At 38.9% G+C, this 16,311-nt stretch overlaps 1 protein-coding gene across 2 annotated transcripts in view; it reads left to right on the top strand.

Annotated features, from left to right (window-relative positions):
- Positions 1-287: 287 nt before the first annotated feature.
- The window catches only part of fam171a2a (family with sequence similarity 171 member A2a), a 56,797-nt gene continuing 40,773 nt past the window's right edge, over positions 288-16,311 (top strand). For both annotated transcript variants that reach the window (XM_052139208.1, XM_052139207.1), the window contains exons 1-2: positions 288-514; positions 14,331-14,558. In XM_052139208.1, the coding sequence (XP_051995168.1) occupies positions 415-514; positions 14,331-14,558 (328 nt within the window). In that variant the 5' untranslated portion in view covers positions 288-414. The remainder of the gene's footprint in view (positions 515-14,330; positions 14,559-16,311) is intronic.

Raw genomic sequence — 16,311 nt, 5'->3', positions numbered from 1 at the left:
ATAAATGTAATCAGAAAACCAGGCCCGGTGTGGTGGCTTCATGAGCTTGGCCTACCTTGACAACAACATCCACATCTCCAGCTGTTTGGGTCTGGAGGGTCCCATGGCCCACAATGCATCTTAGAGATGGAACCGGGACTGTAGAAGACTTCAAACCAAAAAACTGGCCCTCAAACCATAAACCAAATGATAAAAGTGCAGATTAGCCACCGCCGGAAGAGGGCGCGCAGGGACAGTGCACTCCATAAGCGCTCCCTCCCATCCGGGACAACAGGAGAAGCGGAGCAGCTCTACTCGAGAAGGGAGAGGGCACCCGTGGCAATAGCACATCATAGCAGTTAGTCTTTTGCCATCCAACGACGAAACATGGATGAACTACTACTAAAGGAGTATCTGACGATGTGGCTGTAAAAAATGTGTCCACCACTCTCCTCCCGTTCCTTTCTTCTGTTTCTTTTCCTCTGTAATGGTTGGTGGACATTGGGGAAATCACTACCGACCCAAGGAGCCGTTGGTGAGTTTGTCGTTCTCGTGATTTAAGATTGTAGCATCCGTTTTTGAATTTGATATTACTCTGGAGCCCACCGCTAAGCGCGCTTTCGCTGGAGACTGTGCAGAATACAACCTCGATTCGCGGCATTATTATGTAACGGCAGCATTTACATTCGCAACAATTTATCACGCACCGTTGACTTTGTGCACAATTAGTTTAGGAGCCTTATGGGACTTAATGTTTGGAAACAAAGGATGTTAAACTGTTCAGTCATACAGTGTATCTATAGAGTGAATAAGTTACTTAAACGAACACGGCGCTTTTGAAACACCGTTTTGAATGACATTCGCGGCATTTTTTACCTTGATTTGAAACTAGTCTATTGCCAGTATAACGAACTAGACTGAAACAGTATAGTGTCGTATTATCAAGCCCACCCACACGACGGTGGGCTGGCCACTGTCTTAAATGAGAAAGAAGTTCAAGACGCTGAATTGTTAATGCAGGCATTTCGATTTTATAAAACTCTTTTACTTTGTCACTATTGTTTGTTTAAAAAAAAAAATCCAAATTATGTTGAGCGCTCTTGTTGCCAATGCCAGTCCCCTCAAACAAGAACGTTTTAAGTATTGCCCCAGTTTTGTTTCTCTGATGGCATAGTATGTCACCACAGGACCAAGCGGATCTTTAAGGGGCTGTTTGTGAAAACTCTTTTGTGAAGAGTCTTTTCTTCCTCAGCAACTTCCAATGAATATTAATGTGGGCTGGAGCTTCTTTTCTCTCATGAGTTTTTTTCTAAGCCGCTCACAAACTCCATAAACTCAGCCACAGATATTTTGACCTCAAACTTCTTTCTTATCTAGTAGCCATTTTTTGTTAATTAAGAGAAGTTCTAAAGAACGTCTGTCTAATGAGCTCGAAACTTTGACTAGTCAGCATTTGCTTAGTCATTAGTGGTTAGTTTATCCGTTTCTTGCAAACCCATTAGAGGTTTTTGGCTCACATTAGAAGTTCATTACCTCTAGTCCTGGACTCCAGCTCTTCTCAGAGAGGCCTAGAGGTGAAGTCACATAATAAAACCATGTGGGAGCTCCCTGTTCTATAGCTGTGAGAGAAATGGAACTACTTATTTAAAAGCCTGGGATCATTTTTATCCACATTTTATTGTTTACAGTTTACTGGAAAGCATTTAGCTGACTAAGCTTTCCTATTTACATTTACATTTATGCATTTGGCAGACGCTTTTATCCAAAGTGACTTACAGTGCACTTATTACAGGGACAATCCCCCCGGAGCAACCTGGAGTTAAGTGCCTTGCTCAAGAACACAATGGTGGTGGCTGTGGGGATCAAACCAGGGACCTTCTGATTGACAGTTATGTGCTTTAGCCCACTACACCACCACCACTCCATTTTATGCTGATAGGAAATATTTACATCAAATAAAGAACCATACTTACTCAGACTAGGGATGCACCAATACCACTTTTTCACTTCCGATCCAATATCAGAAATCTCAGTATCGACCGATCCCAAGCCGATAGCAGTGTTGTTGTTTTTTTTGCATAATCAGTTTAGAATATCTTTACATTATTGTGTGGAACTAATTGGGAGTATTCTTTAATATGTAAAGATACACAAACCTCTAACTACACATTATTTCAATATAAATGTATAGCTTATTAATAAACACTTTATTATTTACTAGTAAACTGGAGAATGTAGCAGCAAAATTAACAGTAATTCCAGATTTTAAGTCTTCAGTAGAAATGAAACCAACTTTCATCTGGACTTTAAAGGATTCAGATCTCTTTTTTGTTCAATTTAGTTGCAAGACATCAGTCCACTTTTCATTCAAACCCATTTAAAGGTGCAATATGTTAAAAAAAAAAAATTTGAACTTTGTTCAATGTGTTAAGCAACTTAAAGAATGAGCCCTTCACGGACTTCCTAGGTTGCCTATTAAAGCCTGTAGGCTCGCTTTTGCCAGGAAAATCCAAAGGATGTGACGTTTATGCGTGCTCCCAAGAGCCTTGCCTCAGAGAGTATTTTCTCTTCCGCTATTCAACAGCATCAATAGACAGTCTGCAACACTATGTCACGTTATCTTAGAGATGGAATCCAGCAAATGTCCGGCTCCCAGCACAACACTGACTCCTACACAAACTCTGAGTAAGCCAAAAAAAAAAACATTTATCTACTGAATTCCATCTGGCTAAGCAGGAACGTTTTTGTGGTCAAGCAAAACTAGAGTGAACATCAGCAGAGCACGTGATTACTGGAAGGAACTTCGTTCGGTTTTGGGGAACAAAACCGACCCCGAATAGACGTTCTTCTTATTGAACAGTTAAGCTTACATAACTGCAAAGCATGTGAAATATAGTGCCATAAGGATTGATCTGTGTAATTTTAGCTAACTTGAAATTGCCTGCTAACGCTGATGAATTGCAAGTTACCTTGCTTTGTAACTTCCAAATAATTTCAACAATCTTCTCTTTATACTAAAAGTCAGGTTAATGTCAATGTTAATCTGTAATTATTCAGCAAGGTAAACTACAATAATACAATAAATGAATGCTAGACAATGTTCAAGATAATGCAAAAAGCTCCATTCATTAGTGTAACTTAACTTGGTTAAACAGAAAATATATACAATCTATTATTATAAAACAATAGCGCATCAATATATCAAAATGACAGTTGTGATGGAATCACATCAATACTGAATTGTATTCACACTTTGTATTAGCCCTGTTCCAGCACTGGAGAGTCAAATATTATATACAATAACAAAGTTTGAAGTAAAACAATCATAACCATCTTTGTACGTTGCGTCATTGTATTGGTCGATGCTCACGTCCCTATGGAGTGTGTGTGCACAAGCACGAACAACAGGTAGCTGGCTGCAGTTCACTTAACGGCCACAAGTGTCATTAATATCAAGTGTTTCTGAATTAAGATTAAGATTCAACTTTATTGTCATTGTGCAGAGTACAGGTACAGAGCCAATGAAATGCAGTTGTTTTCGCATACGGTCAGAGCTGCAGGGTCTTGAAAGGGCCTTGCTCGAGGGCCCAACAGTGGTATCTTGGCGGTGCTGGGGCTTTTATTTTGACATTCTAAACTCTCCAGGAAGTCCTGTATGTGTCTGCTTGTAGGCAAGTTCACAGAAGTTTAATTCCATTCTTATTAAAATTCTGGTAAAATGCACCTCCTGTGCCATTCTAAATGCATATTATAAGTTAACCAATCTATTGAGCATCTACATCTGAGAAGCTGTTCTTGAGTAGCGCTTTGGATAAAGCTGCTTACTGACTGAGCCACATGTATACGGGAGTAAAGGGTACACCGCTTATACAGTGCACGTAAACCGGAACATTGCTTTCTCGCTATAACCCACTTTCTTACAATAAGCCTGGTGTCCATGTTAACGTCTCAGTCAGTTTTGAATTCAGTTGTATTTGTGGAACCCAGCCTCTTTTTAAAGTATAATATTTATGATAATTATTATTAACAGGGCAATATTTAATGTAATGATTACAATTAGCTCCATGTATTAACTTATGAGATTAATTAAACATGAGCACAGGTTTTCATGTTCAATAAAACATCTTTTATTGATCATGGTGCACATTATTAGATAACTGAACCACATGCTGCAAGCAAACTGTATGGTTTGGTTTGCTTAAAAGGAGTTAGAGTATTTGCATATGGGTAAAAAAAAAAAATCACACAAATCGAGCTCAGACCCCTTGAAACGAAGTGTGAAAACACCCTTAGATTGGGAAGACAACAGGTAATTAAATAATTTTGACTAACTTTTCCATCAATATTTTTAAGACAGGGCATCTTGCTTCATTCAACAGAGGTGAACTATATTGTTTTAGGTCTGATATTGTCATCAGTTAAAATTAATCTGATTACATTTCTCCCCAGCTCCAAGCCTGAATTACGATTCATGTCAGGTTCATTGCATTTACCCCAGCCTCTCAACACAATAGCAGCATGTCACTTCTCTGGTTTTGGTTTAGGAAACTTAGATTTTGGAGCGAAAACTGGCTCCATAGGATAATTTTATTTAATGTTCTTGTGATCTTTGTAACAAAACCCAAGACTTCTGCATTTCTGTAGCTTTACAGTGGCGAACTAAAGGCTTTATACTTGGTTGTTGCACTGAGGCATCAGATGTTTATAACTGCCAAAGCCCAAAGCATCTATCAGATCATGAAATTTTGTTATCCTTATGGGTTTTTGCAGTGGCACGGCACACACATCACCCTTCTAATCAAGCTGACACCCAGAGACGCCACCTCTGATTCAGGACAAAGGCCTGGCGAGGGAAGGCCAGCTAAGACACTAATGCAATCTGACTGTGGGAAGTTTTAGTGTGTCCGTTCGTGCCTCTAGGCAGGTGTTGATCCTGCACTATTTGCACCATTCCAAAACCAGCTGTATAGTTCCTCTTGTTTTGGGCAGTGTAGGCAGCAACTCACAAAACAAATGTCTCTTCTCATGCAAAGCACACAAGAGACCCAAATCCAATGAACACAAATATATTATTTTAATCAATACTTTTCTGTATTGAAAAGATTTGACGTATATTTATAATCAAGATATTCTTTCCCTTTGTTGTGATTTAAAAAAAAAAAAATATATATATATAGATATAGATATCAATATAATAACATATCCCCAGGTCCGTGCTGATTCACATCCCTAGTTTGAAAGGACACTGGACTGGATCGCAAGGCATTAAAGGCAAACGTCTTTTAGGGGATGGTTTAATTGAAAAGAAGGAGCTGTTTTGCTCTTTGCTTTTGTGTTGTGTTGATGGAGGTGTAGGATACTGTCTAGTCACCCCCTAATGAGTCACCACTACATTGTCAACATCCAGTGGATTTCATGAGATTCCCCTTAAGGTGGAATTATATCCTCCATTCACACGAAGTGTAACCATGGCAGCACCGGTTTGAGTGTTGTCCCGGCTTGCAACTGTATGCTTTTATTTTGGACACAATTGCTGCATTGTACTGCCTGGCGCTTTGATTGGATGTCATTGAAATTTGGAACCTGCCTGACTTGTTAGAGTTGTAGTGAGATCAAATCAGCCATGTCTAGAATAGGGATGTGCACAACTACCAATTTTTATAATCGACTAGCCTGTTGGTTGTTTGCATGACTATCGGTGTTAGGGATAATAATGTATAATTTGGCTCTGTTATGTTCATGTGACCCCGATAAGGCACATTTCAGAGGGAAATACTGACACCAAACGCAGCACTTCAACAAATAAATAATAATAATAATAAATAAACTGGTCAAAATAACAAAAAAGATGCAGTGTTTTCAGACCTCGAATAATGCAAAGAAAACAAGTTCATATTACCCATATAATCCAATACTAATGTTTTAACTTAGGAAGAGTTCAGAAATCAATATTTGGTGGAATAACCCTGATTTTCAATCACAGCTTTCATGAATCATGACATGCTATCTACTAGTCTTTCACAGTGCTGTTGGGTGACTTTATGCAAAATTTCGGTGCAAAAATTCAAGCAGTTCGGCTTTGTGGCTTGTGGCCATCCATCTTCCTTTTGATCACATTCCAGAGGTTTTCAATGGGGTTCAGTTTGTCGTTGAGTCATAAGGCCTAACCATACTCAACACAAGTACGTGGATGCAGAGTCTTCTTGCTACGCAAGCTCAATTTTGTGCTCTGTTGCCTTCCAAAATGTGTCGGACCATAAATTATGACACAACTCAAGTATGTGTTGCATTCTCAACGTTGCCACAAGGGGCACCATAGCGGAGATAAGTGTGAACTGTCCGTTTCTACATTAAGTTTTCTCTTTTAAGCCAAAACTGTCATGGCGGTGCAACAGTTTGAAGAGAATACTGCTGAGATAGTAAGTTAAATTCAATATATTTATAGCATTGTACCTGAATAATAACACATCCGGTTTAATGGTTACTCTATCGCCCCCTTGAGTACTGAGGTTTGTTTCTGTAACGCAAGAACGCACGTTAAGCGTGTTAAGCCTAATCACATGTTGGCAATGCTTTGGCCAAGCGATTTTCAGTGTTTGTTGACCTAATGCTGTATCACATTTTGTCTTCTTATAGACTTGCTATAAGTGGTTGTCAATTGTAAATAAAAATATGTATTCTTGGTGTTAAAATATTGTAATTTCCCCCACTTCTAGTCTAAATATCTGAAAGTCCACACCAATGCTCTTCCACCTCCTGTAAATTCAAAGCACCTGTGCTTTGTGCTTTAGCAAGAAAGTTATTCCTGATGAGGTGATGTCATCTGCTTTTACAGCAGACCTTTTATTTATGGCCCTTTATACTGTAGCTAGGACTGTTTGTGAGCGGAACAGTACAGAATGGTTTGGCAGGATTTTTTGGTAACACTGGCGGTCACAACTTTAAGGAGTGTGTGCCTGGCCTTCAGCCCACCATGAACTTGCTGTGCGGTTGTTCAAAGGTAGGAATTTGTGTGCTGACACCAGACACCCAAACGCTTAAAGGAAACGGAAGATTTATCAGGGGCAGAGCTACTGTAAACTTGACCTCTGAGGAGCTCCTGCTTCACATCATCGCAATGTGCCTCAGATATTTTGCTTTGTGGGTGTGAAAAAAGCTTTAGGAAAAATCTGGAAATTACATCATCTACATTAAAAGAGATCCTTGTCTTTGAAGACCCAGTGTGTATAAAACACAATCCAACAGAATGTCATCAAGTACAGCATGTCTGGCTTTTGTGTGTGAGCGTGTATTTATCACTTTGTGGGGACCAAATGTCCCCATAAGGATAGTAAAACCCGAAATTTTTGACCTTGTGGGGACATTTTGTTGGTCCCCATGAGGAAAACAGCTTATAAATCATACTAAATTATGTTTTTTTGAAAATGTAAAAATGCAGAAAGTTTTCTGTGAGGGTTAGGTTTAGGGGTAGGGTTAGGTTTAGGGGATAGAATATAAAGTTTGTACAGTATAAAAAACATTATGTCTATGGAAAGTCCCCATAAAACATGGAAACACAACATGTGTGTGTGTGTGTGTGTGTGTGTGTGTGTGTGTGTTTACTTTATTTAGCAGTATAGTGTCTTAAAATGTGTTTGGCAATGTTTTAAAACAGTAATCTGTATTAGGCTTTAGTGAGGCTTCCTAATTTTGCTTGTAATACTTTTGGCCATGCATATTTGTTTCTGTAAGACAAAAAACAGACTGTTACAGTGTTACTGTTGGCAAACTTCTTTGTACAAATAAATAAAATGGAAATTAATGTTTGAATTTTAATACATTATTAGCAAGGTAAGGAAAACAGAAACAAGTTAACACTTGGCACTGAACAAAGAGCTATCTAAGAGTTTCTAGGGCCCTATGAAATCCGTTAGATTTTTTCCTAAATATTCATTTTATTTTACTGAATTCCTTGTTTTAAAGTTTAAATAAATGTTATTAAACTGTCTAATTACATTAATTAGTAGAACTTAAGTTAAATAAAAACATAACTATTACTGTTCAACACACCTTTGCACTGTTTATTTTTTTAAATAAACTGAAGTTTTGTTAAATATAGTGTTGCTCAGCATAGCATCACAGTAGTAATGAAAGTGTTGTTGAAAACTGTTTTATTATTATTATTATTATTTATATATTTGTTTATTATTACTTATTATTTATTAATACTGAGTCTGCATTGAATATTATATTTGACTATATAGTAGTAATACATTTTGTTTGCAATTTCTTCAATTTCACAAGTCTAGTTAAATGTATTTTTTATTTTATTTTTTGTCCTAAAACAGAATTAAGCACTTTTAGTTTGTTTGTTTTTGATGACAGCCTCTAACCGTCCGATAAGGAGTTCACAATATGGCTTATTGTGTTATTTAAATCCCAAACGCTGCTATTTAATTATATAAATAAATGGTCTGCATGTGCTGCACACTTCAAAGTTAAAGAACGCTCTCTGTCATCTACACACTACATATCCCAATTATACTTAACAATCTCTACTATGTGAAGTTCTATGACATTCCGCATTTTAAAGTTAACTCCGTTTTTAAGACTGGATTCCATGATTTTGTCCATGTTTTCCACATCTTTTGATCTTTAGGGTGGGCAAGTGCTTGTCTCTTCGCCGGACTGGAGCAGGGGGGCCCCCTTGATCGTTTCAACATCCATCCATATTTGGAGGGGCATAAGGAAAATTAAGGGGGGCATTCTGTACACATAGTGGTGTGTAGTTTGCTGAATTGTAATTTAACACTTGGCCAGGTTCAGAGGTGGAGTTAAGCTCATTTGATAGGATAGTACCCAGCTTCTCCATACAATTGAACACACATTACTAATTTCTTCTAGAAGTTATGTAATGATGACATGAAAATTAATATAACATAAATAAATCAACCGTTCATATGATTAAATTATATTACAATAAAAACTAATATGTGTCAAGATATTTTCTTTCCTTAAATTCATATCATATAATTATTAAATATGTACTGTATTCAGGCTTAGATAAACATGTTAAGCCAGGCTTGATGAGGTTTTTTTGCCAGCAGAAAGTGAACATCTTGTAGATTTCAGACATTTCCTCTCAACAAGCTGTGCAGAAGTCTATAAATTCCCTGAGCAACAATGGCTTCATTAGAGCTGAGTCAACATATTTCTGCTGTGCATTTCCTCTCTGGGGATGAATCAACACCTTTTGAGCCCCTTACAAGATTTTTTTTCTCCTTCAGCAAAATTATGCACTGAGGATGACTAGTTTGTTTTTGCTACAAAGTCTATAAAGATACCAGAATAGAGGCTAAATGTGTACCGAGAGGGTTTGCGATAGCCTGGCTATGCGAGACTAGTCTGGAGAAGACCCCATGCATTTCAAAAAGTGCTATGACATGAAGAGTTCTGTACATTTGCTCTAACGTTTTACTGAAATGAGTAGGAATATCTTTTCAGTTACATTTTTCTGATTATTCCATGATGTTTTGTCCTGCTGAGCAGGGTATGGGTAACTGTTTTTCTGGGCTAAGGACATCATACCAATGATCCATCCAGCTGGTGCAGGTTTTCTGGAATGATTTATGAGGGTTGTTCTTTATCTCAGGCTCAGGACTCTTCAAGCCAGCTCTTACAGATGAAGATCAGAAGGTTTGCACAGGATAACTGAGAGAAAGGGTAGATGTGAAACTAGGAACATCTCTCCACATGGGCAAATTATCTGGTTTAGTATCACACAGGGTCCAGAATTAACTTTTTGCCATATCCTAAAAATAGTAAGTGGCTAACTGGCAAGTAACTTTAAACTACTCGCTAAATGCTGATTTTTGTATTTGGGACTTTTGGTGTTCATTTTGTACCCCGTCACCACACGTACATTAGCCTCTGTGTTTTAGCTCTAAAATGTGCTGTGTTTATTCAGCCATCACATCGACTGTACTATATAAGTATCCAGTGAAACCTTGTGCTTTGGCAAATAGGACTGCTGACAGGCAGACATTTCTGCTTGGCTGTTAACGCATAATCTGCCCATCTGAAATAAATAACAACAGGGTGGTCCGGAGCCATCGATGACACCAGGACCACCTGTCAAAGAGAAAATTACACCTCTGAGCCTGTGAGATCTGATGCCACTCTTTAACCTTTGTTGGGTTAGAGTGGAGAGAGGCAACATAATTTCAGTGGGCAAGGGACAAAAATAGAACTTACTAGCAATGGATATTGTTTGTAGCCAATTTTGGATGTTTGGGGTCTGTTACTGTAAGCAGTGCTCTCCAAGGCTATGATGTATTTAAAAGACAATTCCATTGGATGAAAAGGTTTGTTGATGTTGGAAATGTTAAAAATCCAGAAGGGAGACTTTGCAAACTTCTGGCAAATAGTCATCAAAGTGCTGAAGTCTCCATGCAGTCTCACTATTGCTTCCTATAACAAACAGCAAGAGATGCAGCATGCAGGGAAAAGAGCCACTTGTGTGAGATTTCACTCCCCTAATGCAAGTAAATAATTAAGTGCTGTTTGTTTTAAAGAGACTATCACTGTGGACAGGACTAAATATGGAAACCTGCAATGGAAGTAGTGGAGGGATTTTAGGTTCCTTTTTGCCTTCCACTCAAAGCCAGACAAATATTTATGTCTAACAAACTGATGTTTTAGTTTTCAATAAACATTGCAGCTTTTATTGAAATCTTAATTTTTTTGTGATTTAATTTAAATTTTAAGGCTGAGAAGCCCTTTATGTTGCAGAAAAGATTCCTGCATAATTTGAGCCTTACACTTCAACTCAAACAATAGACAGGAAGTGGAATTGTATTCAAGAATTCCTGGCAGTTGTGAGTTGTGTGAAGTGAAGCATGTTTAAATTATGTTTATAAAAAACTGTTCAACTCAAGAGTTCCTTTGGGGGAAAATAAATAATTGTGTATATACATAAATACAGTACATTTGCATTGTTTTGCACAATGGAAGTGGAGTAATCCTTCAGTTAACAAAATAAGTGTCAAATGAGCTAGGTGGATTTTAGGTGTTATTATTTTTATGTTTTAATCACTTATTTTTGATGTTTTTATTAGCCAAAAGTTCATCCAGTGGGCCTCAGTCATAATGATAAGAAAAAAAAATGTCTGTAAATTGATCACATTCTGCATTTATTATGTAGTAGAGCATAACAACATCAAGGTCATGGGTTTGATTTCCAGGGAACACACATATTTATTAAATGTATAGGCTACATTTAATGCATTGTAAGTCACTATAGATAAAAGTGTCTGCCAAATGTATAAATATAAATTTATGTTAGAATGGTTTTACGAATAGTGCACAGAAAAGCTTTTAGTTTTTGCCCTTTTCTCTTCTTGTCCACCCTGGACCATTGAGTTTTACTAAGCATTGTATTAAAAAAACAAGACACCAAACATTTCTCCAAGAGAGGGTGACCTTTTCTGTGCATAATGGTATATTCTCTTGCAATGTGATTGAAATTGGTTGTTTGAAAACAATCAGTAATTAGATCTTCAGTGCATGACTGAATCAAAAAATCTTTATTTCTGAACTGAACTTGTGTCTCTTTGCCAGAAAATCAGTTAGCCTGCTGACATCTCCTTGTATCCATGGTTACATGCTTCAACTGACCCATTTAGAATCAAAAGAACGAGTGGTTCTAAAGGACGCTCTAGCATGCCAGAGTGAATAGGACGCAAATCAAACATTGAATTAACGGAGCGGGTAGCAGTTCTGATTGGAAGAAATCGCTTTTAAAGAGGCACTAAAATTTTCTCATGGAAAAGATTTTACCCCCACAGAAATTAATTTTACTTTTGAAAATGTAAAATAATATTTTAACTATATTTAAAATAATATAGATGGTCTGACTCATGGTGGCCACTGGAATTCTGCTTTTTTTACTTTGGCAACCTTCCTATCAGTCACTTTCACTTGTAAATTTATCATGGCTGACTCTGAATAGTGCATTTCTACAATAGCATAGGTAATCAAAAACTTGCTTTTTTAAGGTATGTATATACAGCAAATTGTAATACACTTAATAGAAGGAAACGTGTGTATCCAAACATCTAAAAACAGATCAGGAGGAAGGCTGTCTCACTGGAATGTTTAGATTTCTCTTCGCATTCCCTTGTAAAGGTTTTGGGGTGATGAACCAGGTCATCCATTTGGAACAGTAAGCACATGTCCAGGATCTAAACCAGACAGCTTGGCTGCATTTGCTCAGTGTCAATTGAACAGGGTGGCAGACATTCTGGCTCACTGAAAGAGGCTCAACAGCACTCCATGCTTTTTGGGCATCTATGTAAACAAACGAGCGTCTTAGCTTGTCGAATCAGAACAGAGATATCTAAACATAGTCCATCCCTCTATCTGTTGTATGTAGGCCAGTGCTGGGTGTCAAACATAAACACAGCACATGGGTTGTGTTGTATGAGACTTTACTATATTTTAACTAGCTTTTTCTACAGAACAAATGTTTTGGCTTTTCAATTCGAAATGCTGTTTTGAGCTGTTAAAATAAACAAACAAAGTGATAGTTTGCCATGTCATTTACTTGTTTGTGATTTTGATGAGAAATTATGAGTTAAAACAGTCTTTCTATCAACTCGGTCCACTGGCGGCAATCTTTCGAATGCTCTCGGGCAGCTTTTTTTCTATGTAAACAAGCGACATACAAGAGCAGCTCCTTTCTACTTGAATGTTGGAAAGACCTAAATCTCCTAAACAGTTGGTCAAAATTACGATCAAAGAACATTCTAAATCAGCAGTAAAATCTGAAAACACTGGAATCATAAAATGTTCTTCTTAACCTCAGATTACGCAAAAAAACAAAATTTTCCTGTCTTGTATAGATAATGCACATGTGCATTCTCGAGTTGATTGACAGGCAATGTCTGTGTCTAAAAGGTGGTTGGCTCTTTTACCTGTACATATGTTTACCGTTGGACATTCCAATTTCTCCCATTCATTTACATAGAAGTGGCCCGTCTCTGCTAAAAAGCCTCTGTTAAAAGTCAGTTTAACCCTCTGTTTTGGTCTAGGCCCTTTTGAAAAAAAAAATAATTATACATATTTTACACTGAAGTATCAGGTTGATACATCATGACTTTTCCTAATCTTATGAGAGATGATTCTAAACAAAACTTTATAACATGCTTTAAAAAGACAAAAAATATATAACTGCAATAAATTTCACACAATACTATCTCTCTCTCCAACACCATCCTCTGCAGTTGGCCTCTATCCCTCTCGGAGGCTTGATTAGCATGATAAGGGACCGGGTGTGTAGAATCACGACCCGGCCCCGCCCTCCGCCCTGCCACATTCCTCCCTCATTCTCTCAGGCTGAGGAGCCCCGGGATGACCTGCTGGCATGACGTACACCCCCCTTCACTGGGGAGGGGCGTGCCTTCTGCCGGCAGGTCATCCCCATCTACCTGGATGAGGGAGGGGACAAGGGGAGGGAAACAGAAATAATTAAATAGGGGGGGTACTTCCTGTAACAGTGTAGTACCCCCCCAAAAATACACTAAAATTTAAACGAGAGGGAAAAGGCCAATGCAATGGGGAAAAATAACTTACTCGCCGGTTCTCTGATACACCGTCACATGGTCCTCGATCACTCCTCCAACCTCTCAGTCGGACCAGAGTCAGACCACGACCCCCGGCGGAAAGAACACCCCTCCGAGTTCACGGCGACTCCTAGGGACACTCCTCCGCCCCTGGCAGCGGCCCTACTGCTCCAGGCGGTCGGAGAGTCACTTCCCTCCTCCCCTCGTGGACAGCGGTCTTCTGTCGACCCCTCCGCGTTTCTGGGGGATGGCAGGGCACTCCTCCGCCCCTGGCAGCGGCTTCATCGCTCCAGGCGGTCGGGGAGTCCAGTCCCCAATCGCCTCGCTGACGGTGGCTGTTCACAGTGTCTGGGCGGTCGGGCTACTCATCCGGGTGGACAGCAGTGTCGAGGACTCCAAGACGGGCATCCCTCCTCCTTCCCGGATTTCGGCACCAGTGTAATGTAGTTCAATGGAAAGGAGGAGGCGAGAACCGGCTTGACGACATAAATAATATTTTAATTATAAACTTAAACAAAATACAACAACACACACATGGTGGACATGTCCGTAAACAATTTCTCTCTCCTGCACCATCCTCCGCAGTCGGCCTTTATCCCTCTCGGAGGCCTGATTAGCCTTATAAGGGACCGGGTGTGTAGAATCACGGCCCCGCCCTCCACCCTGCCACATAAGGGTTAAAGTTAAAAAACCTTGTTAAAATACATTTTAATGAAGTGTTTTACATCTCTTTTATTCTTATTTCAACAGAGGTGCTGATTAAAGTGCAGGTCTTCGACAACAGTGACCTGTCACCCCTAAAGGAAGCCACAGTTGAGGTCTGTGGGAACCAGAGCATTTTAGCATCCAGCCTTGCAGGAGAAGATGGGATAGTTACACTTGTCTTCCAGTATCAAATAGGAATGTGGGTCATCATCAAGGCATCAAAACATGGATTTGTCACAAACTCAGCTCCCTGGCATGCCAGTCGCATCCCTCGTGAGTCCTTTCTTTATTATTTCCTTTTGGAATGAGCATTTTTAAAATAGTGTCTGCAGATTATTATTAGAAATTGAGCACTGTGTTTCTCTGAAATTATTACCAGAACTTCCTGTCAAAACTGCTATGGCAAGACTGACTGGTATCTGGGCTTCTCTGGAAGTGTGTTAATCCCTCATTATAAAAGGGGGGTATAGCTTAATTGTTGAGCATTTTACTGCAGATTAAAATGTCCTTGGTTTAAATCCAGGTGCCCCCAATTTTACCATGGAATTTGTAGCAATGGCATAGCCCAGTGTTTTTCTACTAGTTTTGTTTCAGGATGCAGATTTTACATTGGACATCAAGTCGTGACACAACACAGTACCACCAAAGTAGTTTATTGTACAAAAGTAAACAAAAATGATCAAATATGATCAAATATTATGGTTTTCGAAGATGAAGGGCATCACACAACCTGTCCATGTTGGCATTGTCTAATTTGGCTATTACCAATTGACAGATTTATTAGCGAAAAATGTTTGATTGGACACATTTTGATGTAAACAACAAAATATAAAGGAAATATTGCCCCCTTCTAAAAGTGGAGAAGCCTATTTATTTTACTATCTTAACAATGCACGATTATATGGTTATTTGTATTTTATGATACATTTTTGTATTATTTAGCATGTTTTCCCTGCTATCCACATTCTCAAAACAAACCTGCAACCCATTTTTGGGTCACAACCCACCAGTTGAGAACCATTGGCCTATAGTGTATGTACTTACAGTGGCTTATAGGTGGGAATAAATTAACATAACCCTGACAAGCTTTGCATTTAATTAATAAATTATCATTAAATTCGCACAATAACATTGTTGGGTAGACAAATGTTGGTATGGGGAAATTCTGCACAGTCCAATATGAATTCAATTTTGTTTATTTGCATAGCACTTGTTACAATACATATTGTTCCAAAGCAGATTTACAAAAAATAGAGAAATAGAACAACAGAAAAACTAAGATGTTATAAAGGTGAGGAGGAACTCTTTGCAGTCTCTGGCTGGCACATTATTTAAGCAAATGTAAATACATGTGTGCACAAATGTTAATGCATAGTTCATGTTCTTAGGAAACGTTCCGAAAATAATATATGATTTGTGATCTTTTGGCTTGGCTACATCCTATTATTTAAATTACAGATTTACCATCAAGTTCAGGTCTGCAATCCAGATGGAGCTTGCACATGAATGGACAAGAAAGTTAAACAACACTCACTGGGTGTGGAGCATGCCGGCTTGCGTGGTGATACCTAGCAGCTGCTCAGAGTCGGGCCTCAGACGGTTGTGTCCTCTTTTGACTCTATCGCTATGCGATTGGTGTAATTCTGTTTGCTCAACAAAGTGTTCCCCACCGCCCCTCTGTCCTCCCAAACCCCACCCAGTTATGCGGTCAGACCTCTGGGGATGGGAAGCAGTGAAATCATGTGTAGCATAAAGCTGTCTGCATGAGCAGCTAGAAGCCACTTAGCAAGTGGGGTTACAGATATGGCGGCAGCAAGCAAATTGTGCTCCATGTGGTGTAGGACCAGCTGGGCTGGTACTGAGTATGATGGGGGGGGCATTAGGCACATTCCCATCAAGTCAGACCAAATATGGAAATGCTCTCTGTCGGAACTGTGGACATCAGATTCTGCACATTAAATTAAGCTGAGGAAGAAAGGAAGTCATGGAATCAAAAATAGACTAAAGTTTAAACATTGATTTTCTG

The sequence above is a fragment of the Xyrauchen texanus genome, chromosome 12 (genome assembly GCF_025860055.1).
Source record: "Xyrauchen texanus isolate HMW12.3.18 chromosome 12, RBS_HiC_50CHRs, whole genome shotgun sequence".
Lineage (NCBI taxonomy): Eukaryota > Metazoa > Chordata > Actinopteri > Cypriniformes > Catostomidae > Xyrauchen > Xyrauchen texanus.
This window is presented reverse-complemented; position numbering and strand designations above follow the sequence as displayed.